Below are 27,597 nucleotides of genomic sequence, written 5' to 3'. Positions count from 1 at the left end.
ATCCGCAACCACCCCCAGATAAAAGCATCAATCACAAAAGTTTATTTTAGGCAATTATTCAAAATAATTGTATTTTAAATCTCTCTGCATTTGGCAACAGATCCGGCTTTGTAATAAGGTTCCTTTAAAGTGGAAACTAGCTGAATACTTAAATAGGAGGGTGGTTTGGACATGTTTAAATACATATTTAATTTTTTTTTTAAACAAACCAACTTACATAGAAAAACCTGTTGTCAATTGTACAAAACCTTCACAGTACAGGCCTTGCAGCAGCTGTTTTGAGTGGTGGCAAAGGCCTTTTCAGACAAGGCTCATCCAGTGAGGTAGAACTCTTCAGAAGTGGCACCTGAGGGCCCCTGTCCAAGCTGTGGATGTGCTTTGGGCTTTGCTTTTAAAGTGAAGCCACTTTTCAAGTAATCTTTGTACCTTAAACTGTTACAAAAGAACACTTTTGTACCAGGCTGGGGTGGAATCAGCTGTCCCAGAGGTTCAGCCACAGGGCTGAGCAGTAGAACCAGGAAAGTTCCTGAAAGAGCAGGGATGGCAATAATTGATGCAGCAGTAATTCCATGTCCCAGGAGAGCTCCCAGCAGCTCTCACCCAGACTCCTCTGCACAACACACAAACCTAAGGCTGAACAGACACCATCCCCGGGAATGCTGTCACTGGGAAGGGACAGTGTGGTCTGTGAAGCCACAGCTGCCCCTCAGCCTTCCAGCCACTCGTGTCTCTGGAGGTTGGAACTGGCCTGAAGCCACATCTCACCTCTGGCCTTCACCAAGAGATTCCTTGGGGGCTGGAACGCAGCACTGGTGATCCCAACGCACTTCCCGGGCTGCTGGGGACCTGTAAAAACACCCCAAACCACTGTGAGGAAAGCTCAGCCTTCCCAAAGACATCAGCTACTGCTAGAGCAGGGGTAGGGTGAGATCACCACCTTCAGAAACCCCTGCCCAGCCTCAGAGAGAGGCAGCACATGGCTGTTAACACCTCCCAGTGAGAGAAAAAACATTAAAACCCCCCATCTGCTGCTGTGGGCCACAGCAGAACATTACCTGAGCTTTTGTTACATTCAGAGCACTGTGAAGAGATCCCAGGCTGGGGCTGCTGGGCAGGAAGAAGGGATCTGAAGCAGTGCTGTTGACCAGCTCATCCAGCACCTGCAGCTGGCACTGGAGGCTGTGCAGGCTCCCGGCCGTCTGCCGCTTCCCCTGCAGCAGCACCTCGGCCTGCTTGGCCAGGCAGCGCCGCAGCTGCGCCTGCAACACACGGGGAGGGTCACACCAGGCTGGGCACACCATGAGGGGCAACACTATAAAGCCAGCCCTGAAGGCTGGAAGGTTCTCACACCACAAGCAGAGGGCAGCAGGTTTGGGAGTTATTTTGAAATAAGCTCAGTTTTGATGGCCGCGTTCTAACTGAGCCTGGACTTAAGGTGATCATGGGTGGTGCTGAGCTCCTCTGTCATGTTGCTGATATACCACAGGATGATATGAATGAGAGAAGCTTGCTGGGATACTCCAACATCCAATTAAATTACTTATCTTGCTGCAGCCAGGCTTTTACCATTCCCACCCAAAGCTCCTCTCTCTGCTCATTACAGAGTGGATTTGCCTGAGCTGGAGCAGATCCCCACTCCCCCAGGTTGTTTAGATCATGTTTTGAAGGGATGTGAGGGGCACGGATGTGGCACCTTGAGCCGGTCCTCGTGCTGCTGCAGCTTCTCCCGGCGTGCCTCTCCCCGCCACTGCTCATCCTTTGGAAAAAAAAAGCACATTCAGCCAGAGGGACCAACACAGCACCAGGAGCAGCTACTTGTCCAAAGCATTTTACCAGTAAGAAGAGTCTGGAAATATTGAACTTCTCCTCCAAGGAGAGGAGCTGTCTGTCAACAGCAGTGAAGGAAGCAGTTTCTGAGTTATCACTCTGCAGACTCCTCTTTCCCTCAAATGATGCTTCCAAATCTTCCAAGGGGTCTGGAGAAGATGAGCGTGAAGATTTAAACCCTGTCCTAATTTCATTTTCAACCTCCAGGTTAAGCAGGTTTGCTGCACTCTCCATTTCCCTTTGTCTCTCTTCCAGGTCTTGGGTTTTAACCTGCAGCACACAACAGTTGGGTTACAAACAACAGTCCTTAACCTAAACCTGCCACACTCTGACCTTGCAGGGCCTTCCCAAATGCTTTCCAATTGCCAACAACATTCTCTGTTTTTAAACCCTTAATAAATTGTTTTGAAGCCCTTTATTGAAGGACTTGAAGGAGTCATACAAGGTAAATCGCTTTTTAATTTAAAGTGAGTATCTAAAGAAGAAAAAGCTGGCCCAAGCTGGCACTGGCAAGTTGATAAATGCCTGCTGAGTAGCTCTGAACATTGCTAACATTTAGCGATTTGCATAAGTTACAACTCTGGGTGTATTTTCAATTGTGATACCACAGGAAGAAGATTGAAAACCAACACAAAACGAGCTTGTCTGAAGCCATGAAGCCTCAGCCCCCCAGATTTGGCACCCAGCTGTACCTGGCTCTGGGGCTGGCTGCAGTCCCGTGGGGGCTGGCCCAGGTCCCCCCCGAGGCTCTCGGCTGGCGGGCAGTGGCTGTGGGTGACCAGCTCAGCCCTGGCACTCTGCAGGCTGCCACTGCCATGCTCCTGCTCCTAGGAAAGTGCAGGGAGATGCCTTTTAGTGGCAGCAGCCTCTACAGAACAAGAGCTAAGACAACCCTAAGAGATTCCTTCGAGGCAGAAACAGGAGTAACCTGGGTGTTGTGCAGCACTGGGAATGCCAGAGGGTGGTTGCCTCAAGGCTGGTCAGGAAGTTGTTGCACTACTTTGTTCCTCCAATGACAAAAATGTTCCATTATTCTGCTGTTTAAAATAACCCAAACCCCCAAACTTTCTCCCCTCAGCAACGACTTACTTGCAGTTTGCTTTCAAGCTCCATCCTTTGCATTTTCTGTGTTTCTCTCAGATTCAAGATTTGTTTTTCTGCTTCTCTCCTTTCTGACTCTATCTGACCTTGAAGTTGCTTTAGCTCAGATTTGGAGACCTCCAGTTCTTTCTGAAGACACTGTATTTCTCTGTCTTTTTGTTGTAACTGTAATTCTTTTTCTGAGAGCTGATATTCTGCAATGAACATTAAAAAAAAAAAAACCACCTGATTAGCAAAAGCTTATCTTGGCCCACTTCATACACAGCAGATATTTTCCAAACACCAAGAACCCAAACAAGATGAACAAAAATATTTATTGTGCCATTATCCTCAGCCCCCAGAGATGGTGGCAGTTCATTTGTGCAATAACTCTTACTGCTTTTTCTGATGGTTTCTTCAAGAGCTGCACACCGGGACTCCTCCTTTTCCAGCTTCCCAAGGTTCTCCTCTGCCAGCCTGACTTTAGTTATTGCCTGCTCCAGTTTCTTGTGTTGATCTGTTAGTTCCTTTTCCAACTGGATTTTCTGATCCTTCACCTTAGCTGCGCATTTTTCCAGTTTTTTCCCTTCACGCTCCGAGTTTTGCTTGAGGCGATGAAGAACCTGCCAGAAACCCCCCAACACTGAGCTTGAACCAGCACCAACTCAGGGAGAACAAAAACCATCACTAAGAGACATGAGAGAAGTAAAACCAGCATCGATTGGAAAGAACTGCAGTCTAACAGTCCCTACTCACAAAAAATGTCAGTTTTTCTTGCCTCTCTCATTTTCAGAACAGCTCCCTCCGTTTTTCTTCTGGGTCACACTTTGCTGAAACTCCTCACCCAACCCAAGCTAATTTGACCAAAGCAATCTGTGCTTTTGTGATTATTTGTAAACTCACACCCCAAACTTTTTGGCCTGAATTATTTTTGAGGTCAGGAGGAAGTGAGGCAATTCAGGGGACTCATTACCGCTTCCTGTTGGGCGAGTTCTGTTTGCTTTTCTTCAATCTTTTTCTGGAGCTGCTGCAGTCGGTTCTGCCTCTTCTTGTGCCTCTCCTGGCATTCCTTACATTTCCTTAAATACTCTCGGATCTCTTCCTTCAGGGCTGTCTGCTCTCTGAGCAGTTCCTCCTGCTGCTTGGAGTTGTCTTCCAAATCCTGTAATGGGAAACAAAAGTGGCAGGAGGAGCTGGGAAGAGGAACCAGCCCCAAAGGTTTGGGTTTGAGAGAACAGAGCTGCTCACAGGCACACCGAGGGCTCTTTCCACTCAAACCAGCCACACAGTGAACTAACACAGAAGGAGCCACCAGATAAAAAGCAAAAAGGTGCTGCTTCATTGGCTGTTTTTAAATTATCTTCTTCCTAAGAAGCAATAAACCCACTCCACACTCAGCAAGAAGGCAATAAAACAATCCCTGAGTCAGCTCTGCAGGGCTCTGATGTTGAGCTGTGCCCACATGAACAGGTCAGGAGCAACAACAGACTCCCAGAGTGACCATAAGGACATGTTTCACTAAAACCAACCTGTTCCACAAGGTGAAGCTGCTGCCTCAAGTCATTCAGTTCTGCTTTCAATTTTTCCAGTTCCTCCTTTTTCCCTAGAAAAGTATTTGGTGACAATTTTCAGTCAGCAGTTTGAAATACCAATACACAGAAATTCTCTTTTCATGAGCAAAGAGTGAATAACACACACATTGTTTATGGAATGTCCATCTTTTCAACATGTTAAATTCTTTCTGCCTATGGATGTGTAAGCATGCTGAATGTTTAATATCATGGAGTCCAGTTAAAGTGTGTCTTTTCAGAGAATTTCTCTTAAAAAGTATCACTGCTTAAACCCAAAAATTGATCTTTACCTTGAAGATCCTCCTGGACAGCAACAATCTCTGCATTCAGTGATTTCTTCTGCTTGCTCAGTAGTTCCACCTCCTGCTGCAAGTTCTTAACATCCAATTCCACTTTTTCCATGTTGGACAGTGCAGTTCTGCTGCTGTCTTCAGCAGTAGATAAGTCTCTGTAGAATGTGAATCACATTCTTGGTTAGTTGGAAATGTCAGTGAAACCCTCTGAGCCCAAGGGGATGGCACAAGCAGTCAGAGCAAGACAAATGTCCTGTTCCAAGATGCAACACTTTACTTTTTAACATTTCTCATGCACTGCCAGGAAATAACAAATGCTGCTGATTCATCAGCTCCATTGCTGAATATTTTTAAAATCTGCTGTAGAGAGGCTTAAAGCAAAAGTTCCACAGAATATAAGAAAATGTCTGTTCTGTACCATTGGGCACCTCAGTTAGAGCTGTATTTTTAACTACAACAAATATTCAAACACTTCCCCATCCCTTCTGATCTCTGTAGGAAAAAAGAAATTCCCCCACCTTTTGGTTTGTGACAACTTCTTCTCCAAACTCCTGGAGTCCTCTTGCAGCTTCTCCTTCTCTCTGGTCAGAGCCTCGATGCTGTTCTGCAGAGCTCTCATTTGGGAGCCCAGGAGTTCGTTCTCCTCACGGTCCTTCCTGAGGAGCTGCTCCTGCCAATCCACCTCCCCTTGCTGACACTGAAATAATCTCTGAATGTCCTCCAGTTTTAACTTCTCCTAGGAAAAACAGCCATGGTGAGCGCCACATTTCTATGGTCCAGAAGCAGAACATTGACATCCTTAGCTACAGCCAGAGTGATTTGAGTGCATTTAATGGAGGAAGGTGACAACAGAATGGTTCCAAGTACCTTGGGGACCTTTTTAATGCTAGAGATCACCCAGCTGAGTTAAACTCCCTTCCACACTCATTGTTTGGAAGTGACAAGATCCAGATAAAAAGACTCTGGAAGCTCCTAAAAACCAGCATCCATCATTCTACAGCCACAGAAGAGCTTTTGTGCTCCCTCTCTCTCACATACACCAAAAAATCCCATTATTTTAAAGGGCCTAGGCAGACTTAAGACTTTCCTGTGATAAGCTGAAATCAGATTAGAAACTGATTGATTTAAAAGTATGGGGACTCTGTTACCCAAGGCTTAAGAGAACCAGAGATCTCTCAGTTTCTGCATCAGCCAGAGAAGCACTTCTTACCTCTAGAACAGCCACCTGGGTCTTTTCCAGCTCATTGACCTTCTGCTCATGTTGCAGTTTCAAACCTTCCAGTTCATTCTTCTCAAGCTCCAGCATTTCCAGCACATGTTTCAGTTCTAGGGAGGTGAAATAACGAGCAGTTATTGGATTAGGATGAGAACTAAAGAGCTCTGTGTGTTCCTCCCCAGACTGCACAAAACCCAACAAATCCCAGGACATACCCATCTTATGCTTGCTGATTTGCCCAAGTATTCCTTGAAGATTTTCCTCCTCTTTTCTAATATCCTTCTTTAAGACCAAAAGCTGTGCTCTCCTCTCATTCATCTGGGCATCCAGTTGATTCCTCTCAGCACTAAGCTCTCCCAGAAGGACTTTCATTTCCTGTGAGAATGTGTCAGTGTTACAAGGAATACCATTCCCTGTAATTTTAAATTAATATTTCCCTTTAAACTGAAGTTCTAACTATTTATAAAATTATTTAAGTCTATCATCAGTATTCTGGTTTAACAAACAAAAAATACAGAATATTTAAGTTAAGGTCTTGTTTGTTGATGATTTAGAGTAGTAATTCTGCAAAGATTTTGATCTCCAAATCTTGCCACAATGTTGTCATTCAAGTGAATAATAGGCCTTAAAACAAAGCCAGACAAGAAGCCTTCACAAAAGAAAAGAAAATAAACCACAAAGTATAATTAGCCCTGATACTTGGTTTTGATTTCAGCAGGGAAGCACAGAATGCTCTCTGTGCAAATGGGGATGGGGACAGACTGGGGCAGCTGTGTTGTGTTTTACACACACTGATCACACTGATTTCCTTCAGCAGCTGCTCCTCAGCAACAGGAAATCATTCACAGACTTATATTTAATGTAACTTAGCTCTCAAGGGACCAATTCTGTAAGAATTACTGGAACTGGGAAGTTCTTCCTTGTGCATCTGGACCAAGCTTTTAGTCATACAAACCCATAAAATTCCATGTTCTATTTCTCAGTGGGTTTGGGAAAGGCACAAATAGCAAAACTGAAGTGGAAACCTCCTGGAATGTTTATAGTACTTCAAGTCTTTTGCTATAATGATTTGAAAACTCATTTGGGAAACTTGCCCTTATTTGACAAAGTTTTTCATGTGCTTCAGTCTCCCCATCTCGAAGAGCTTCTTTGAGGTCACCTTTCCTTTGGGAAATGCAGTCCTGAAGGCCACGGAGCTCTTCTGTTCTTTGAGTCACCTGCTGCTCCAGGAACAAGAGCTCTTGTTTCTGAGCAGAAATCTACAGTGGAGAAGTTTAACAGAAGAATCAGTGCAAGCTTTTGCTTTTGTAGCTAAACATGAAAAAAAGTCACATGAAAAAGTGCATCAGAGAGACTGGAATCATATTTGTGAGACAAAGGTCAAATCCAACAAAATGGATAGCCCAGGGTTAGGAGGCCAAGCCTTACCTGATCTTTCAATGTTTCCAGTTCTGTTTTCTTGCCCTGAACAAGGTTTTCTGCTTCTCTGATGATTTGGAGATGCTGGCCCTCGTTACCTTCTGCAAGTCGAATGTCTCCTTGGAGTTTCTGAAGACTGAGAGTGAGGATTAAAACAGGAGTCAGAAGTGAGAATATCTTAGGCAGTGACTCACTGGAGGAGGACATGTTTTACTTAACACAGTCCATGGTAAATTGAAGTCCTCACCTTTCAGTGAGCATTTCTATCTTCTGGTTTAATGACTGCAACTCAGAGTCTCTTGCAGCCACCATTTTGTTGATTTCCTTCAAAATACCTTCTTGTTCCCTCTTAAGCTGTTCCAAATCCCTTGTATCTGTCTGTAATAACCTAGAAGAACATTTATGCTTTTTCATATTAACATTCTTACAGCTCTCCCTCTCTAAAAGAAGTGTCTTAATACTGGAAAGATCCCAGTCCTTGTCCTCACCCCATGTGACACAAACCCACAGAAACATCCAGGGTACCTGAGTTGCTGAGCTGCTTTCACAAGTTTGGTGGCTGTTTCCTGAGCCCTCTGCTCCAGCTCCTCTGCCTCCATTTCAGTGCAGGACAAATGGTGCTTGGCACGATTGTACTTCTGTAGAGTCTCTTTAGTCTAAAGCAAAACATGAAGATTGAGACAATACATTCCACCTTATCCTGCATTTGCTGTTTAAAGGTGAGCTCCTGGCTTGAATATTCCACCTCAGCCTTCTCCCTCTTTCTACCATGAACAACTTTTTCTCCTCTCTTGTCCAGAGCAGAAAACCTTCCTTCTCTCCAACAAGGACTAAACCAAGTTGTTCTAGCACAGCTTATTTCCCAACTGACTTTCATTTAGAAGCATTTTAAGAGGTTCCATGTTACCCATGTGAAAATAAACTGTCTAGACAAACAAAATAACACTCAAGTCCTTCTGCCTTCAGGGTTTTGCCTTCACTCACCTTGCCCCGGGTGCTCTCGAGCTCCACCTGAGCCTCTGTGAGGAGCCTGTCAGCCTCTCTGAGCTCAGCCCGGCGTTTCAGGAGAGTCTTCTCTGCACACTCAATCTCCTCTGCAACATCTTTCTGCTGCTGAAGGGACTTCTCCAGCTGCAGCTCTGCAAGGAGGCTCTCGGTGTAGCCGTCAATAAAGTCCCTGAAAGGTCAGGATGAAAAATGTGGAATTAAAATACAAAGATGCCAAAAATTTGGGAGCCTCTTAAAGTTCTAGAACTGTAAATGAGTCAAAAAGCTGACTTTTGCTGGGAAAAGGTTTAGGAATTTTCACGTGCTTCCTTTCAGTGCCCTGCTCCCACCTGCGTGTGCTCCGTTTCTGAGCCGCCTGGCGCAGCTCTGCCACTTCCTGTTCCAGCTCTTCTCTTTCCTGCTCAAGTTCTTCAACATTTCCATGCAATCTTTCTACCTCCTTTTTGTATTTATGCTCAGCTGCCTCTGAACATTTCTCTTGGTATTTCTGAGACTTTAAATAGCACACAGTCTCTTCCAGCCTTGAGACTTCACTCTCCTGCATACAGGGAACAGAACAACACAATCAGAATCTATTTTCCAGCTGAGGCCTCCTGACACCCAGGAGCAGCTCCAGATGGCAAAGACTGTAACCAGATCCAGACCCTTCCTAGCAGCTTTTCATGGAATACATTTGTCAGTCAGTTCCCAAGGGTCCCAGCTGCAGCTCTGGTTCTTACCAGATCCTGATGTTCAGGCACATTGCAGTGGAGCACTCCCAGGGGAATGAGTGGCACGGTGAAGTTTGGAGGCAGAGGGCCATAAACCACCTGGGATCCCAGAGGAGGTGGGCCATGGATGATGGATCCAGGAGCAACTGGAGCTCCAGTGGCTGCTGCAGGAGGAGGGCCATAAACCCCCATGCCCTGAGGTGCAGGGGCCCCATCTGGAAGGGCTGTGTAAATAACTGTGCCCGGAGGTGGGACAAAGGGAGAGGCGTCAGGGACAGGAGATCCTGCATTTCCTTCACCATCTTCTTTTGCTCTTCTATCTTTATAAGAGACAAAACCAAACATGTTACTTTTAATAGTCTTTAAGTGCACATTCTAAATTCTATGTAATTTACTAAAATGTAACGAATGTTGCTTAAACAAAGTAATTCTACAGTAATAAACATTTATATCCACTTGTGCCCATAAAAAAAGAAAAAAAAAACACAACACCTCTCCATCTTTAGTCTGCTCATAAACATTCTGAGACTGACACTGACTTACCTTTGCCAGAATTTGCTTTGTACAGCCTATTTGTGACTGGTGAATAAACCAAACATCCTTGGCTGGGCAGGTCCTCCCTCCCACAGGGCCTGTCCTGAGCATCCCCTCTCCTGGCTGGGGATGTGCCAGAGCACCCCAAACATACTCCAGAGTCTTTGGTGCTGTGGGAAGCAGGAGTTGAAGCCTGAAGAAAAAATACAGCATGTGTTAATCTAGAAATGACAAATCAAGGCAAATCAAGGAGTTGTTGCAGACGTTCTAATGATTTTTCAGAACAGGCTACACATACTCTGCTGCCTCTCAGTTCTAAACATGATGCTGCTTTAAAAGCACTGAATATATTTTAACAGTACTGGTTTTAAATTCAAATAAGTATTCTCTTGAAATAAATGGTTGTCTGTAACATCTCCTTTTAACCCTTACCTAAATGGATTTTCAGCAGTGCCCACTGAACAGTTCTCTCCCAGTGTTATGTACCTGGACTCCTATCAGCACAGTAAAGGGCTTTACCAGGGAACAGCTGTGTGTGTTTTATTTCAGTATTTCTCCTACATGCCAGCCAATATTTGTTCTTAAATTTCTCTCAAACCTACTAAATTTATAATGCAATTTCCCCCATTAAAGGGCTTTCCACAAGGAAAACAACCCATTTTTTTATTCCTGACCTGTGATGATGGCAGGTAGTACCAGTATCTCCCTCTCTTCAGGGGCTCTGCTGTACTGGGGCTGTGACCATTCTGCTGTGAGAGCACATTTCTGAGGGCTGCAATTTCATCCTGTAAAGCTTCAATTTCATCTTTGTTACCTGGAAATTAAGCACAGTTTTAGAGTCATCTAAGGCAAATAGTTAAATAGATACTGCATTCAACATTTCCCTTGATGTTATCCAGTTCAACTGGAAGTGGAGAGAAAAGAGAAAGTACCTGTCCCAATATTATCCAACAACCATTTCAAACGGTCAATCTCTGCTTTTTGCTGTTCCAGAGCTTCACTTAATTTATTGATTTCAAACTTCTGCGTGTTTGATGCAACAGTTTTCTCACCAGCTTTCTCCAATTCCTGCAGAAGCTATTTGAAATAGAAGTTTAAATCACAAAAAGCTCCCACTCAATGCCACAATGCTGTTTTTCCCATGCCCTCATATGAGAGATGTTTGAATGAACAGGTGATGGTTCTTTAAAACTCAGCTGCTCCAGGCAGTGAGGTTTTCAGTTTCTTCTTGGGCAGGTGTCAGGGGAGGGAAGAACACTGATTTGGGAAAACTTTAGGGAAAAAAGGCAGGGCAAGAACCTCTAAACATGACATTTCCAGAAATTCACAGGTATTTTATCATATAACACAGAGCAAACAACCTACTTGCTCTTCCTTCTCCTTCAGGAGTTGTTGTAGCAATTCTGTTTCTGCTTCTGCTTTGGCAAGAGCCTGGGAAGCACGAACTGCCTCAGCACAGAACTCTTGGGCTTCCTCAAGCTCCTGAAATTGAGATTTTCATTTGAGCTGTAGTTTGCAGCAACGTTTCTCAGGCTTGAGATGCACCATTGTGAAAAGCTAACCATTGAGAAGCAGCAGCACCTGACTGTTCTGAAACTCTACATACATGTAAAATACTCTCTCTCCTTTAACTTTACAGTATTGGTACAGAGGAGATGTTCTTATGTAGCCAGAAGTGCTTCCCAGTTTGAAAAAGAGTTTCCAGTCCTTTCTTTTGTTTTTCTGTCTTACAGAAAAATGTATTGTCTATTGTTTGCCTTTCAGTTAATAAGAGACTAATGATCTTCCCCCTCCCTTTCCCTCCCACAGCAGGAACCTGTCCATACCCAAATTTCCTCACTCATCTACTGCATCTCAAACTCTGCCCAAAGCTGCTCCTGTGCAGCTCAGAAAAATTTAGAAGAAAGCTCTGAAGCTCATTTGAAGGACACCAGACCTGCTCCCACTGCAATGGCATTAACAAGGAATTAATTAATTCCCCATGCTGATTCACCTCAGCTCTCTCCTGGTGAATCCTGAGCACAGTCCCCTGCAGAGCCTTGAGCTGGTTTGCAGTGATGGAGAGCTTGGTGGCTGCCAGCTTGTCTGAAGTGATCACTGCTCTCTGCAGCTCCTTCAGCTCCTTATCCAGGCTCAGCACTTGCACTTGTGCCCTGGCATCTTCCATTTTTTTCTGAAAGCAGGAAAATGGACTTTTACACTGTACTTTCTTTCATCTTCTCCCCGCCACTCCATTTTGTATTACTTAGGAAAAAATCTAAAGCGAGGACAAGCAGTAAAATTTAAGGAAAAACAAGATGTTATATTTAAAATTTGTGTTCCTACATGTGTTGTTTTATCTTAGAAAGCAAAAATTCACAATGTTTTGTTTCTCTTTCCTGAGCAATCAAACAGTGCACAGACCTGCCCTCACTCATTCTTACCCTTTTCTCTAAATCCTCCAGCTGAGCAAGAATAGCCTCTTTTTCTTCATCTGCCTCCTGGAGCTGCTGATCAGCCAGGCCCTGAATCTCTTCCATGCTCTTTATTTTTTCATGCAAACACTGAATTTCATTCTCTAACTGATGCACCTTGTTCTTATTTTGCCTGTTTTCAGCTTTAACCTGCAAGTAAAATACATTAGAATAAGTGGCAATAATTTTTTTTCCAATCAAAAGCCACCCTGCTGTAATTATTTAATTAAATTTCTGGGAAATGCAGTTATCAGCATACTTTGCACCAAAACAGAAAGGAAAGGCAGCTACTGTGCCACTGTAACTGTAATGAGTGTCTCAGTTACTTTATTACAGATATGTATCATGATCTTCCAAGAAGGTTCAGAGCTGTATTTTTTTAGTGGTCATTGAAGTCTTTGCTGCCTCTGAGACAGATCATTGACTAAATTCCAATTCACCAAATAAATCAGGTAAAAATCAGGAAGACTATTAATGAAAAATCCTATCAGACTCCACTGTTACACAAACGACAGAGCACAGCAAAGCTTCATCAAGTGAAATGTGATCCTTCAGCTGCAGGTTACATCTTTTAGACTAAGGTGAAATTGTCTCATTCTTGCTTTTGTTGTTTGATACATGCCTGTTTGTATTTCTCCTGTATTTCTTCCAGTTTTTCCTGCTGGGATACCACTTCCTCCTGCAACTGTCTCTGTCCAGCCCATGCTTTCTCTTTTTCCTTCTTTACATCAGCAAGGATGTCATAGAACTCCTTCTGCAGACTTGCAAGGTTTTTCCCTAAAGTATCAGCTGAATTTGGACACCTGAAAGAGAACCAATCCAGGTTCCAAGACAGGAAACAGTGATTTTAAGTTGTGATCCCAGATACTGAAATCATGAACGACAAACAGTGCAAGTTTGAGACATTCTGTGTAATTCATTCAGGTTAAGTTGGAAAAGCCTCTGAGTTCATCAAATCCAACCACTCCCCCAGAATTGCCAAGGCCACCACTAACCCATGTCCCCAAGTGCCATATCTAAATATTTTTTAAATCCCTCCAGGGTTGATGACTCCAGCACTGCCCTGGATAGTCTATTCCAATGCCTGGCAAGACTTTCAGTGAAGAAAGTTTCCCAGATATCCAACCTGAACCTTCCCTGGCACAGCCTGGGGCCATTTCCTTTTGTTCTGCCCTTTCACATGCTCAAATCTCACACTGCACTTTTATTTTACTCACTTAATCTCTCCTGCTCCTGTCTGTAGCTTTTGCCTGAGTTCATTTATACAAGCCACGACATCCTCAGGATGAATTAAGTTCCCAACTGCGTGGTTTAGCTGATTCTGGAGATCTTTAAGCTGTTGTTTTAGGGAATTATTGTCTCCCTAAAAACAGACCAAAAAATTCACGCAAATATAAGCAAATAAATCCACAAGTGATACAAGCTAGGATTTTTAATACACCAAAAACTTCACCTGCAATTGCTTGAACTGTAAATGAAGCTCATAATTTTGCTGCTCCTTTTCTTCTGCCAGCTGTGCTTTGGTCTGAGCATTCTCTAACAGTTGTCTTTCCCTTTCAAGTTCATCCTGCAGGGCTGACAGCTCCATCTACAAAACCACAAAAACTCCAGATTAATATCCTCACTCCCAACCCCAACCTGTCACACAAACACACAGATGTATTTCTTAAAACAGTAACAATATGACAACACCTAAAAAAGATCCAGCAAAACAGCCCCAAGCAAACTATCTGCAAATTGCTTCAAAGCAAAGTTCTAAATCCAAGCAAACTGATGCTGTAGGGACACACCGGCACCAGAAGTTTGTGATTTAGCTTTGGAGATGAGATGTCCTGGGGTAGCTAACACCTCTGGCAGCAATAAAGTTCTGTCCTTACCTGGCTACGTTGTTTCAGTCTTTCAAGTTCTTCTTTTTGCTGCTTGGCTTCAGCATCTCTCTCTCTTAACTGAGCTTCCAGCTTAGCCTCGTGGGCACTGACCTTCCCTTGAGCACCTTGAAGGGACTCATTTATCTCTCTCTGCTCTTGGAGTGAATTCTCCAGCATTGCAATTTCCTGCAATTTAACACCCATTTTAGAAGGATATACATGGGAGAGCCAAAACGGAAGAGTATTTGCATCCCTTCCCTTTAACTCAGGAACTCTATTAAAACTTGAAGGTGGGTGGCACTTCTACCTGTAAGGTCAGGTCAGTGGTACCATTGACTGTCCAAAATCTGCACCCAGGTTAGAAAGGTGGAGCTGGAAGTGGAACAGAACTGTCCCAGGAGTTCGGGTTCACACAACACTCATCAGGATGCCCTGACAGTTCTGTGTCATTGGCTGGCAGGACAGATCCCAGCTGCTGACACACACCCCTGGCCAATATCAGAGGTTCACTGATGCCATTCCCCACGGTGTCACCTGCAAATCCATTTGCAGTGATGTCTGCAAGGTGAAACCTGAACTTCTGAGCCATCTCCCACAAAGCACAGATTTACTGCATGTCTCTTACAACTGGTTTTAAAGGCCAGATTCTATTCTTGAGGTGTGTGGGCATCTCTCATCATGCTACTAAATCAGAAAGTATTTTGTCCAAGGAATTGTACTCTCCTAGTCCCAATCTGATCACCAACTTATTTTTTCAAGTTTATTCTTAGATATCTAAACTTGGGAAAAGAGGTATTAAGCCTTACTTTTCTCATATTTTCTGCATCCATGGCAACCACTTCCAGGTTGTTTTTATCCTCCTCCAGACCTGCCAATCTTCCCAGCAAAGATTCTTTTTCCTTCTTCAACTTCTTACACTCCTCATTGGCCTGTTTTGCTTGATGCTTCACGCTTTGCAGGTATTCCTGTAAGCCAGTGATGATACTTTCCAAATCCCTTTTCAGTGCTTCATTTGCTGCTATTTGACCTGCAGGAATGCAAAATGAATTGGAGGTAGTTAAGAAGCCACATTTATTTACCAAACAAACCAAACTGCTTTCCTTCATCATTTCACATGTTTGCCATTGGAGTAAGTAAAAACAAATACCTAGAACTCAACAAGCAAATATTGTTTTTAAGATTAGGTTTCCCAGTATTAACCTGGCCACTGGAAGAGTTATAAGAAATAGGAGCCCTTTGTACATTCCTGTCCCCCTTTGCCAAGCAGGTAGAAGTGAGGTGAACACACACAACTTCTTTTACACCATTTAAGAATAGTTTTTTAACACTTTTGTACCCATTCTATATGTCATTTGAGCAAAGATAAATCAATCCTCAAGTCAATTGTCATGTTGCCCTAAGTACCACAAATACCTTGAGACAAAAATTAAAGTTTACCATCAGTGAGCTGCTGCTCCAAATCCTTGATTTCCTCTGCTTCCTTGGCAATCCTGGAGAGCATCTCATCCAGGCGAGTCTCCAGCTGCTCGCAGTGTTTGTTCATTATATCCAGATGCTGTTCTTTACTTGCTTTTTGAGCTTTCATGTGAGCCTGTCAAGTAACACAAAGGTAAAACAGGGCATCAACGCAGATTTAAAATATCAAATTGGGATTTTGTCTCAGTTCTGCAGTGTCACACTATCAGCAAGGAAAGCCACAAGCTCAGCACACACTGTGGTGCTGTGGAGTTTGTTACTTGTTGGTATTTTCCCTCAGTCCTGCCCCACAAAGGACCCCAGATAAGCAGCAATCTGTGACTACCAGCATTGTCTGCAGGCTGAATAAAGCCTGCATTTATAAATTAGTACTCATGGCTACTATCTTTCTTCCTGCCTTTACATTTTGTTCTACTACTTCCTCTCTCAGTCAAGAACAAACATGATTTCTCCCAGAACCTTTAATCCTGTCATCCTGCATTGCCCTCACAGCAGATGATGCTTTAGAATATGTCAGGTCAGCACTTGAATGAAAATACTCTGAATAAACAGCAAGTCAGGCCAACTTTACAGTTACTAAGTAAATCTTATTAAAATATTTCTGAGACATACATCACACAGCTCACACAGACTCTGGCAAGGACTTGATGCATTTAGTATGAATTAACTGATTGTTTCAGCTGTTTACAGAAACTTGGTTATCAACAGAATAAAGTGTTATTTCTTACCAGTGTGAAATTGCTCAGAAACAACCCAAACACCAGAAACTTGGAAAAATACAGAACTATACTGTCATGATTAACTGCATGTTTTTCTTACTACTCAACAAAATAAATCAAGCTAACAGTAGAAAATTTAAATATGAGTTCTCAGAAAAAAAGAACACTTACGAAGTTGCTCCCATAACAAAAGTAAATGGGTAAAACCAAAGCTTCTTGTGTTTTTAATGTATAAAACTGGAAGTTAAGTTAAACATCCATATCAGCACAGTTCAACTTGTCACCTTGCTAAACACAAACTGCCCTGCCCTTCAAAAGCGGAATTTCAACAAGTAAAACTCGAGCTGCTGCCACTCAGCCATCTTGCAGCAGCTGCTGAACGGCACCAAAATGCAGTTTTAAAAAGAAACAAAAAGCCTCAAGTCCCCGACCACTTACAGCTTTGCCTTTGTCTTTTCTTGCCGAGACAGCACTTGCAGAACGCCCCACCCCTGAGCGGGAATTCATTTGAATAAAGCACCGGGAGCTTCAGCACGGGCAGGAATTGAGCGGAGTCTGCACGGGGTCGGGGGTTAGGGCCGGAGCTGCCGCCCTGGCTGCGCTCCGCTCCCGTTCCCGGCCCCGCTCCCGTTCCCGTTCCCGGCCGTTGGCCCGCACGGCGCTTCCTGTGTTGTGATTCGAAGCGAGGGGCGGCCGCGGGAAGGGCCGGGCCCGCTCCTGCCCCGGGAGCCTTCCCGGAACGTGCTCGGCCCTTCTGCCACCCAGCAGCCACGGAAATTCAGTTTAAAATACAAAAGGAGCTTTTAAAACAAGTGTTTGCGTGCCTCGGCTGAAAACGGAGCCAAGCATAGAAATACTTTCATTTCTCACTTAAAAGCATCCAGCTGACCTGAAAATCTTTCATTTAGAGATACAAGCTTTTAAAAAACACTATTAAAGATAATTCAGTTTCATTTTGGTTTAATTTATATAAGTGTTTGCTGTACCTGAACACAGTTCTAACTCAGAAAAAGTCCTGTATCCCTGATGATCATAAAGTGAGCTGGAAGCTCGGGCTCTCCGTGGCACCCCAGCCCCAGGAGATGTGACCTCTGGAGCCTTGTTGAGTTTCTCAGGATTGGAGGTGACAGCAGAGAAAGGCCATCAGTCCCCACCAGTCTGGATAAGCACTGCCAGACACAGATCTTTAAAAACCTTTAAGGTCTGACTCCATAAAAAGATGCACGAAGGATTTCTTACACAGAAATTGTCTGCAAGGCTCTGCCCAGTGTGTTGTGCAAAGCATGAAGATTTAGTTCTAAATGTGCTCTACAGCCCCTGCTGGAAAAAGGAGTTGTTCAAGTGTTTTACCAAATCTGGTTGGTTTGGTGGGACTTTTTAACTGTAAAGGTTTTTTAACTTTTAAATCATAAGTTAATGGCTTTGATAAACAGCAAATAATGTAACTCATGAAACAGGCACAAGTGAATGGACACCTGCCAAAGCAGCTTTTAGTCCATTACACAGTATATAAGGATTTCAGATTCTGGTTTTACTTACATGCCTTGGATCCTCAGGATTTACAGAACCAAGAGAACTCTGCAAATCTTCAAGCTCTTTCTGATTTTTCCCTATTTCTCTTTTCTGTTTCTCTATTTGTTTTTCCAGTTCTAAGGTTTCCTTGCGTAGCTCCTGCAGGATTTGTAACTTTTCATTCAATTTCTGTTCAATTGCTTCCTTGCTGGCCTGGGAGATCTGGAGATAGCATTAGGATGTTGAGTGGTTGGAAATACACAGATGATCAAGAATATATTTAACATTTAAATAAAAGACAATCCTGGTCACTGATTTTCAGGCAAGTTTAAAAATTAAAAATAGCAATAATTGATGACAGCTGAAGAAGTGGAAGATGCTGTTTTAGTTTGATGCTGATAAATTAATTTTTGCTGCCAATTCTGTATCCACATTGCTTATCATCTGCACAACTCAACCTAGACAGCAGGTTCTTCCAAAGAGTTCTGGGGAAGTCAGCAATAAATCAGCAGCAACATGGAACAGATGCCATTAACAGCACTACAGCTCTAAGAGCTGATTTATGAACAAGCTCTCTAAAACCTGGAAGATTTTTTCTGATGCTTGCCACATGGATTTATGTCGGTACAGTGGCCTCTTTTATAAGAATGGGGAGAAAAAGTTGTATTTTATTACATCAACACCTCTTCAAACACCTTCCCTTGCTCTTTGTGAAACAACTCACTTTTTTCTGAGCCAGAGCATCCTCCAGTTGTTGCAGTTCCCCTGTTACTTTCAGCACTTGTTGCTCTGCATCTCCAATTTCACTTTGCAGTTCTTCTAATCTTCTTTGTGCTGCAGACAAAAGAAACCCAACACAAACCTCACAATTCCACAAAATACACTGTAATATTGTGTATAACACTGATACATAGCAGTGTATGAACACGTTAATCAGCACAGCATTAACACAGTGACAATCACAGCTAATACATTCTGGTTTCTCAGAAAGTATGTCCAAAGTTTGTTTAACAAGTATTACACAAATAAATTCATGCTTCAAATATGAAACCTCCCTAGAACTGTGTTTTCAGTAACATGTAATGTTCTCATCCTGAGTTATCCTAAAATAACAGCAGTAAGAAACTGAAGCAGTTTTGACACCAAAAATGAATCAAGCCCAGAGTTTAACAATTACAGCACTTCCAGCCTTTGACACACTGTTTCTATCCTGATGTCAAGCATGTAACCACTGGAATAAACCACACTGACACACATGGTTTTCTCTTCATTTAATAGAAAATAAGGTTTTACCTGAATTAATCTTTTCTTCCTTATCCTGCAGTACTTTATCTAGACTTTGGAGATGTGGTTCCAGCTGGGGTTTCCTACAGGAGTCATCTTCCTCCTGTTGCATTTTCCCAACCTGCAGCTGTTGAGCTTTGTCAGAGATGTAGCCTTCCCTTATAAACATATTTCTTTTGTACCTGGCCTTGCCAATGTAGGGACTTTCACCAGGTACATTATCAAGTTCAACCTCCTGAAATGTAAGAAGCAGTCTTTATCTCAGAACTATGGTTGCAGTCAACTCCTAACATACATTTAGTTCTCTTATCAAGCATAAAAAGGAAAACCAAACTGAAATTAGAAAACCGTGAAGAAGACAGATTATACTTGACATTTTTGGCCTTGAACATTGTTATTTTATAATGGAATTAAAACCAAACAAACCCAACTGAGCTGTGCCCAGTTTGTTGTAGATGTCTGGAGGAACTTTTTCTTAGTATATTAAATTTACTTAGATTATACTAAGTGCAGCAATGTAATGTACTAAAGTTTACTCAGACATAACTTAATTGTAGTCAATGATTACTGATCTTTTCTTATGGATTTCATTCTGGCATTTTTGTTTGCAAGTATGACAGAGGTTGGGCCTTTAATAAAGCAGTATCTATTAGATGATAGGAGAACTAATACGGTTTTTATTTTCCAAGTTGAAGAATCAAGGGATATGACAATAAAAAGATCTATGATTTTTAAATTATTACCTCTGAGGGAAAATAATTCAAGGGCTCAAATTTTGCATCGATCTTGTAGAAGGCCAGCTCCTGCTCCAGTTCATATTGCTTCTGGCAAGCCCGGGTCAGCTCCACTGTCTTCTGCTTCAGCTAAGGAAGCACAAACCCAGTGAGAGTCATTCACTGGAATTCACTCATCTCTGGCACACACAGTGCAGCTCCACAGAGAGCAGGCACAGCCCTTCACGGGGGAACAAAGCTCACAGCACAGTTTTGGATCAGGGATACCACAAAGGGCAATTTTACAATGGTGGCTAAGAGAAGACAAAAGCCCCACAATTAATAGAATACAAATTATCACATGAAAGGCCTTTTAAGTTTATGTACATCACAGTGACAAGTTTATTTTTAAACCTAATTTAGGATAGAGCAATAATTTGGGTATGATCCTTTAGCAAAATCTAGCCCAAAATAACAAATATATTTACTGCTACTAGTGAGCATGAGGACTATTAACACTCATGATCTGTTAAAAAACTAAAATATCTCAAATGTCAAGAGCACAAAGTCTATGTATTTTATTTTAGCTTAACCATGTGCTACATTAGTTTTGAGGTTATTTTTAAGTGAAGGTCCATCATGTGATTTCTTTTTAAATCAACTTTTCACACTGAATACCTGAAGGAGAACATGCAGCACAATTCCAATAGAGAGTGGAAAGCAGAACTAATGGAGGAAAAGAAATAGAACAGGAAAGGCTTAAAGAAAGATTTCAAAACCTGATAAATGTCATGCAAAAATTAACTCTGTTTCAGAGAAAAGGGGAAAAATAGCAAGAAGATTGTATTGCAAACCATAGTGAATAGAAAATCTCACTGTGACACTTCATAATAATGTTGCTACTTCAAGGAACGTGCAAATACATCCTAGAAATAAATCCAGCCATGCAACCCAGGGGCACAGTGGGGCTACCTTGAGTGAGGAACAAAGGCTCTGCAGGAAGGGGACTGTGACAAACCCAGACACCAGCTAAAGGGAGACAGAAGCGAGCCAAGTTTGTCATCCAAAGGAGAAGAGTGGGTTCAAGCTGCAAAGTATTATTTGCTGCTAAATCTCCTCATACTGCAAGCTTCTTTTTAGAAGCAGACTGCTGGTTTGTGTGTGTGTGTGTTCAGAGAAACAGTTGTAGAAGAACCAGGTATGAGAGTCTGAAGGATACAATTTTAGAGGACAAGTCCAACAGGATAAAATCCAAATATTAAGTTCCCATCAGGCCATTCACAACCCAGCACTCACAAGCCAGTAAGTCAGTAGGACTTTGTCTGCATTTTATGGCTACCAAGGAAAGAGACTCAAACATAAGCCCTTAGGATGATCTGAATAAAATACAGTTAAAACTGGTGAGCATTACCTATAATAATCAAGGGCTATTAGTGACATACAACTTGTGTCCACGTCTGGTGTTTGTAAAAGTAGCAATTTTCTTCCTTATTGCAGCAGTACTTTAGAGTCTTACCAATGCAGCATATTCAGAACATCAGCAATTCAGCAGTTTAACCTTTCATCAACAGACAGAACTTTAAACAGAAACACATAAATGATTACTTGAAACAAAGAAGTTACTATCAATCACAGGAGTGATACTGAGTGCTGCTTCCATATACTTAACTTTTTCCACAGAAAGAATAGTGAAGGTCAATAATCATGTTCTAAAGAGTTGGAAGTCTCTCAGTTTTAAAATTAAATCTTCAGTCACTCAAACTCTCACATTGACAGCTCTGTGTCTGAAGATTTCCTCAGTGCCAGGGATTATCTTACCAGCTCATTTTTGGTGCCCAGGTCCCTCTGTAGCTCCTCAAAGCTTTGTCTCTGCTGCACAGCCTTTTCCTTTAGTGACTTGTTGAGCTCATCTTGATGCTGAAGTTGCTCAAGCACTTTGGACTGGTTAAATTTCACACTCTCCATCTCCTTTTTGGTGTTTTCCAATTCTCTTTCTAATTTTTCTACCTCTTCTGAAAAAAAAAAAAATCAGAGAAACATTCCAATAGAAAAATCTCTTACTTCTAAACTTAAATTTTGCTTCATTCACTTTAGATTTAACAGATTATTACCCAAATTAAACCTCTCCAGAGCTTCCTGCCTGTCATGGTTTGTCACTGGCTGTCCATCCAGGTTTTCCAGTGCCCTCAGATGGAATATGGTGTACAAGCAGTAGTGAGGCAGACTTGCAACTGGGTTCCCAGCAAGGAACAAAGAGGTCAGATCTTGCAGAGGCTTTAGTTTAGCTATATCATGGAGCTACAAAGAGAAACAAAACAATGATTAGACATCCTTCTGAGAAGAATTAAACCCCCAGGATTTAACTTATTATGCAGAATGTTCTGTGACAGGTCTGTATTAAAAGATCTATTTTCGCCTTTATGCTAAAGAATAATCTCTAAAAATCTACCAAAATACACAGTATTATGACTAAAGTAACTTCTTAAAATCAAATTATTTCCTCTATAGAAAAATGCCACTGCAAAGAGTGTAAATTCAATCAAGCTTTATCTTGGAAGTGCCAAGATACCAAGGCCTGTGGGTGTACAGCCCCCCAAAAAGTTATGCTTTCCCAAACATCATAATATAGGTTTGTATCTTCACTATCTGCACAACAGAAGTTTCTCTAATAAATAACTTTATTAGGCTCCCAACTGCTGCATTTCACAGCAGACTCTGTGGAAAGACATCCAGCAATTAACTCAGAGTAAGTCCATCAGTATAAACACCCCAGCTGATTTAATTAAAAGACTGAACAATGCCTATTTCTAACTATAATCACTTACTGAGGACACTTTATTCTGTTTCAAATTCAGGCTGCGCAGGGATCTCAGCTTCTTCCCTACCCACACAGGAATGTGCTCAATCTCATTCCCTGCCAGGTTCAGCCTCTGTAGTTTCTGCAAATGTTCTATGCCTTCAATTTTGCTGAAAATGAGAAGAAAAATGGAATTTGTCATGAACCACAGCAAATTTTAAAGTGAAACTGAGGCATTATGGATAAACTACAACAAAATCTGTCACAACTAATCAACCAAGAGATCAGCAAAACCATTGTTTAGTGCCATGGACAACTGAAATGAAATTACACCAGCTTCCTTAGAAAATTGTGCTGTGATTTTTGGTTTTAATTTAGTACTTTTGTCATTGTTACAAACTCATAACTTTTGCATGTGTTAATTTCAATATTAACACTATTTTAATGTGTGCTAACTCCATTTTAATAGGCAAAATTTGCTCTTTCTCTCCTAAGACTGTAAGGGAAAAGATGAATCAAAAGAAAGTTGTTTTGTAGGGTTTTTGTCTCCCCTATAAAAAGGAAGGATCAGTTGTAAACTGACAGCATGAAGAGCTACATTTTTAATGTTTTCATAAAAACTATTGAGGAAACCATGCTAGGTTGTAGTTTACGTCAGCATTTTTTAATGTGTGAACATTAAGTAAACTATGAGTATTATAACAAAGTACAGCAGGATGTGCTCCTGTGACTGTGCTGTTTTTTGGGTATATATGAGCTGTACATAACCAAAGTGTGAAAACATAGCAGGAGCTAAAAGCTACTTTGCCCTTTTCAATTCCTGTTCAGAGAGGAAGCTGTGTGAATGCAATGTTTAGAAATGAATTCTGGGGTTTTACTCACTTCCCATTGTAAATGTCTCTGCTGAAATGGCAGCCTCAAAGCTGCAAAGGCAGTTTCATAATAGTAAAGATCATAATTCATTGACAGAAAAATTAAAAATCAATTAAGCGTTTTGCTACTGCATGAACCATTACCCTTTAAACAAGGCACCAAGGCTCTCAAAAGAGTTCAAAAGCAATTTAGGGAATTTATGGCCTGCCTGATCAAGCCCATTCAGCTTCCTCTCCTAAAAGAAAAACTTATTATATTACCTGTAATAATAAACAGTAGAAGTTTAATTAATTTTTAATGCACTTAATTGGGTTATTGCTCTTCATACCACTCTATGTTGTGGTATCTGGAAACTTGCACTTCTGGCTTGGTTTCCAAGGAAAACAAATTAAACCACAGCCTTGTGCACTGACAGCACTTCCCAGAACTATTTATTCTTCCAATACCTCAGAGCTTGGGCTTCTTAAAAAGACCTCAAAGCCTCCAATTGGGAAACTCACCTCAAGTGTTCACTCCTGGGAGAGAACTCACTTAAACAGGAAAGGAAAATCAGCTTTATTTGCATCTCCAAACCCTGTGGTGTCTCCTCTTACCTGATTCTGTTGTTGGACAAGTTGAGCTCACGCAGCTTCAGCAGTTTATCCAACTTCTCAATCTTCTCTATCTGGTTGTTACTAAGGTTTAGCACCTCTAGTTTAGAGCACTTTTCCAAATTTTCTATGTACTAAAGAACAGAAAATCCTTTAGCGTTGGGTTTTGGTTTTTTTAAAGAGAAAAGCAGTTTTCTATTAATTAAAAATACCAAGTATTCTAATATTTTATTAATCACAGTTCATTGTGGTATTCTATAACCCCACTTTAGGTACAGTCTTCTACAGTATTGGAAAGCTGGATTTTAAATTTACAGTGGGCTAGTCTTCATCTACATAAAAAGGAACATCATTAAACCAAAGAAACAAACAAAAGCAACAAAAAACCCCCCAAAAAACCACCCCAGACAAATCAAAACCAGCACAGTCCAAAACCAAAAAAATTACATTAACTTATCTGTTTTAAACATCATTCTAATGAATTAATTATTTTTCTTTTGCTCAAGTCTCCATTGCCTTTTTTTTAACAGCAGCTGGTTGCAGAACTAGGCTAACAGAATTAGATTGTGCTGTTTACATCCACTTAAAAATAAGTCTGTATTAAACAATAAATGGCAATTATTCTAAACTTAGTTTAATTTCCATTTTTTTCCCAATAACTTACCTTAAATTTCTTATCTCCATCCTTTGAGGAAGAAAGATTCAGTGAGCTTATACATGCCAGATTTTGCTGTTTTGACAAACCCTTTATAAGGGGTTCAGTTATGTATTTAACCCCTGGGCTAACACCTTTTTCACCTGAAATTAAAAGGAGTAAAAGTCTCATTATTCTTCCCAGCTTTCATTACTCCCACTTCCACATTTGTACTCAAAAAAAAAAGGCAATTTTTTCAGGCTTCTTTCCAACAGATCATACATCTTTAATCACACAAATCACACAACACTGGCTTTTAATGTCTTTAATGTCTGGTATCTGGATACCAGTATTATTGACTATACAATACCTTTCAGAAATTTAAAAGCAGCTCCAACATTTTCTGCTGGAATATCCCATTGCTGGGGTCTCTGCTCCTTGCTTTTGGGAGCAGCTGGAGGTGTCTGCTGGCCAAGACGTGCAGGTGTGGCACCTGAACTGACAGGTGACATTGGCTGAGGTATCTGGGACGCTGACGCCTGTGGTTTTCTACCTGAAACTTTCATTACAGAGCCTTTCTTCATTGCCAGAAATGCTGGGTATCACATGGCAACACCTGGAAGAACTGAAACAAGTATCTGTGTAGAAAGCTAAATCTTAAAGGTTTGCATGACAACAAAGGTGCTACAGAAGCTGCCAAAAAACGCATCTCCAATGGGTGCCAGCTTCCAGTTTTCCTGGCATTGGGAAAAATTTCACCTTTGTACTGCCACCCTTGTACAGCACTGCGCCAGGGACGGATTGAGCAGCTCTGTGTTTGCAGCTCATCTTCCTCCTGTCCTGCAGGCTGTGGTTTACACAAAGCCTGCCAGGTCTGGAGATACTCTCAGCTCAGGATAACAGAGCTGGCAGGGACAGAGAGAATTGGATCCCAGCTTGAAATCACCCTCTTTGCAGAAAGAACAAATGCAAGCAGAAAAAGGCAACCGAGAAAAAAAAAAAAATAGGATCAGTCTGGCACTGGCATTCCCAGAGTTTTCCTTTCTGCAAACAAATTATCCTGCGACAGCCTGGGAAATTCCAGAGAATGTTAACAGAAACCTCCCTCAGTGATGAACATATTTCCCCAGGGATAAGTGTAGGAAAAGTCATGTACTCTGTGTGACAAAGCCTTTGTAGCAACCATCTCCAAGGGACAGAGCTTCACTAACACCTCCACCCACTGAACAAGGAGCACATTTTAAGAGATTCTTTAAGATAAAAAAATCTTCCGTTAGGGGAAATTAGAGCTTCCTGAGTGATGGCACTGTGCCTTGAGAATATGCTCTTCATTGTGATGGATTATTTTTTTCCCTCCAGAATTGGAAAGGAAATGAGGACGAGGGAAGGAGGGGCAAGAATGAGGGCCACAGTTATCTATCCACGACTTGGAAACACAATTCATACAAGATCAGGACAGCGAGCCTGGAGGGCGCAGGAGAGGCGGAAAGATGCTACCGCAAACCCACACTGGGGCGTTTCCCAGGGGCGCAGCTCGTGGTTTCTGCTTCTTCCTGAGGCCAGGCTGTGCTTTCGCAGCGACACCCCCGGGGGCTGAGCGGGGATCGGGGCCCCCCATCCCCTCCCGGGCCCGGCCGCTGGGCGATCCCGCCGCGCCCTCAGGCCTCCGCTTTGATTACCTGCGTTGACATGGTAACGCCGCCTCACCGCCGCGGCACGCAGGGCGGGCCTCGCAGCGCTCCCGGAGGATGGCACCGGTTCTCAACGCACCTCTCCGCCGCCTCCTTCCCCTCGGCGAGCGCTCGCCGCCCGCACCGGCGCGTCCCGGGTGCTGCGGCTCCTTTAAGGGCGCTCCCTGAGGGGCCGGCCCGCCGCCATTTTGTCCGCCCGGCGACGGCGGCGGGTGCGGTGAGGGGCGGGGCTCGCGCCAGGCCACGCCCACCGCCCATTTCCCGCCGCCGAGGCCCCGCCCCCGCCTACCGGTGCGTCCCCTCAGGGATTTGTGATAAATAAAGCTCAAATCGCTGTGTAATGTATAAATGTATAATGTATAAAGCCCAAATCACTGCATAAACGCTACAACCTTGAGGGGATTTGGTTTGTTTCGAACCCGAGCCGCTGTATAAACAATAAAACCTGCTCTGTTGATAGGAGTTTTTTCATTCTCTGTACTCTTATTTAGCATCTCAATGCAAAATTGCATTTAAATGGACTTTATTGGAAATAAACTGTTTATTTACAATTATAAACTCCGCATGTCTGGTCTAAATCAAAGTCATTTTCACAGAAGCGTGCAAATAAATGTCTTTTTTAACACTTGGACTGTGTCAGATCAGCATCTGTGTCACTAAGTGTGAAATGCAGGCCTGAAAAACCTGTAGGCTGTGTCTCTGAAAAATATAAGGAAGGAACATAATTAGATTTAAAAACCACTATTTCAGAGTACTGTTAGACTTTTCACGCATTTCCCGGTGTTCTTCACTATTTGTGCCTTCTCATTTACATACCACCCCTACTGGTAATTAATAATACATATGTTGGCCACTCATTTTAATAATGTTAAGCAACTTCCATTTTATAAGCTTTTATTCTATTTTTGCTTCTCTTCTAGTTTATTACATTTGGTGAGAACCGACCTTATTGTAATTTCACTTTATATCGATCAGAAACAGTTTTGTAAATGCTTTTCCCGTAAAGGTTGACCGCGATATTTGTTTAAACTTCAGCATTCTTGCACAACTTTATTTAACTTTACATAAACCTATTTGTTGAGGTGCTATCCCAGATATCAGGCCTGCAAAGGTTTTATCATCAATGGTTGTGGGGGTTTTTTTGAAAATTTTTCAATTTTTTTGCAAAATGCTGTCTAAAATAGTGCATGTTGATATATTCTGCCCTAATATTTCCATATTGCAGGTTTTATTTGGAATTGAAGTGGTCAGAAAGTTGGCGTAATCTAGAATACAAATGGCTAAAAGAAATTTAGCCATTAGAAAGGGAAGAGTTATTTCAAAACAACA

The 27,597-nt window shown here is 42.2% G+C and overlaps 1 protein-coding gene across 2 annotated transcripts; it reads right to left on the bottom strand.

Moving 5' to 3' along the window:
• Nucleotides 1-21: 21 nt before the first annotated feature.
• Nucleotides 22-26,477, bottom strand: CNTRL (centriolin). 2 transcript variants are annotated; one of them, XM_031506297.2, is made up of 44 exons: nucleotides 26,257-26,477; nucleotides 24,948-25,202; nucleotides 24,608-24,741; nucleotides 23,947-24,077; nucleotides 22,509-22,650; nucleotides 21,795-21,981; nucleotides 21,502-21,695; nucleotides 20,656-20,712; nucleotides 19,714-19,833; nucleotides 18,980-19,205; nucleotides 18,411-18,520; nucleotides 17,714-17,908; nucleotides 15,417-15,570; nucleotides 14,786-15,006; nucleotides 13,989-14,165; nucleotides 13,565-13,699; nucleotides 13,329-13,474; nucleotides 12,734-12,914; nucleotides 12,082-12,261; nucleotides 11,652-11,831; nucleotides 11,024-11,140; nucleotides 10,591-10,735; nucleotides 10,333-10,472; nucleotides 9,668-9,851; nucleotides 9,134-9,444; nucleotides 8,744-8,952; nucleotides 8,391-8,583; nucleotides 7,932-8,062; nucleotides 7,654-7,794; nucleotides 7,416-7,542; nucleotides 7,082-7,246; nucleotides 6,203-6,362; nucleotides 5,982-6,097; nucleotides 5,290-5,507; nucleotides 4,769-4,926; nucleotides 4,437-4,510; nucleotides 3,881-4,069; nucleotides 3,305-3,530; nucleotides 2,917-3,122; nucleotides 2,520-2,654; nucleotides 1,834-2,097; nucleotides 1,694-1,756; nucleotides 1,056-1,259; nucleotides 22-846 (listed from the first exon to the last, which is right to left on the bottom strand). In XM_031506297.2, exons 2-44 carry the CDS (start codon nucleotides 25,159-25,161, stop codon nucleotides 775-777), a joined length of 7,032 nt encoding a protein of 2,343 aa, XP_031362157.2. In that variant the 5' UTR covers nucleotides 25,162-25,202; nucleotides 26,257-26,477; the 3' UTR covers nucleotides 22-774. The 2 variants fall into 2 exon arrangements, with proteins under 2 accessions (XP_031362157.2, XP_077644048.1); XM_077787922.1 differs by lacking the exons at nucleotides 17,714-17,908; nucleotides 18,411-18,520; nucleotides 18,980-19,205; ... (7 more) ...; nucleotides 24,948-25,202; nucleotides 26,257-26,477 and adding an exon at nucleotides 16,613-16,812.
• Nucleotides 26,478-27,597: the final 1,120 nt, after the last annotated feature.

The sequence above is a fragment of the Lonchura striata genome, chromosome 22 (assembly GCF_046129695.1).
Source record: "Lonchura striata isolate bLonStr1 chromosome 22, bLonStr1.mat, whole genome shotgun sequence".
In the NCBI taxonomy this organism is placed as follows: domain Eukaryota; kingdom Metazoa; phylum Chordata; class Aves; order Passeriformes; family Estrildidae; genus Lonchura; species Lonchura striata.
Note: the sequence above shows the minus strand (reverse complement) of the source record. Positions and strands in the feature narration are given on the sequence as shown.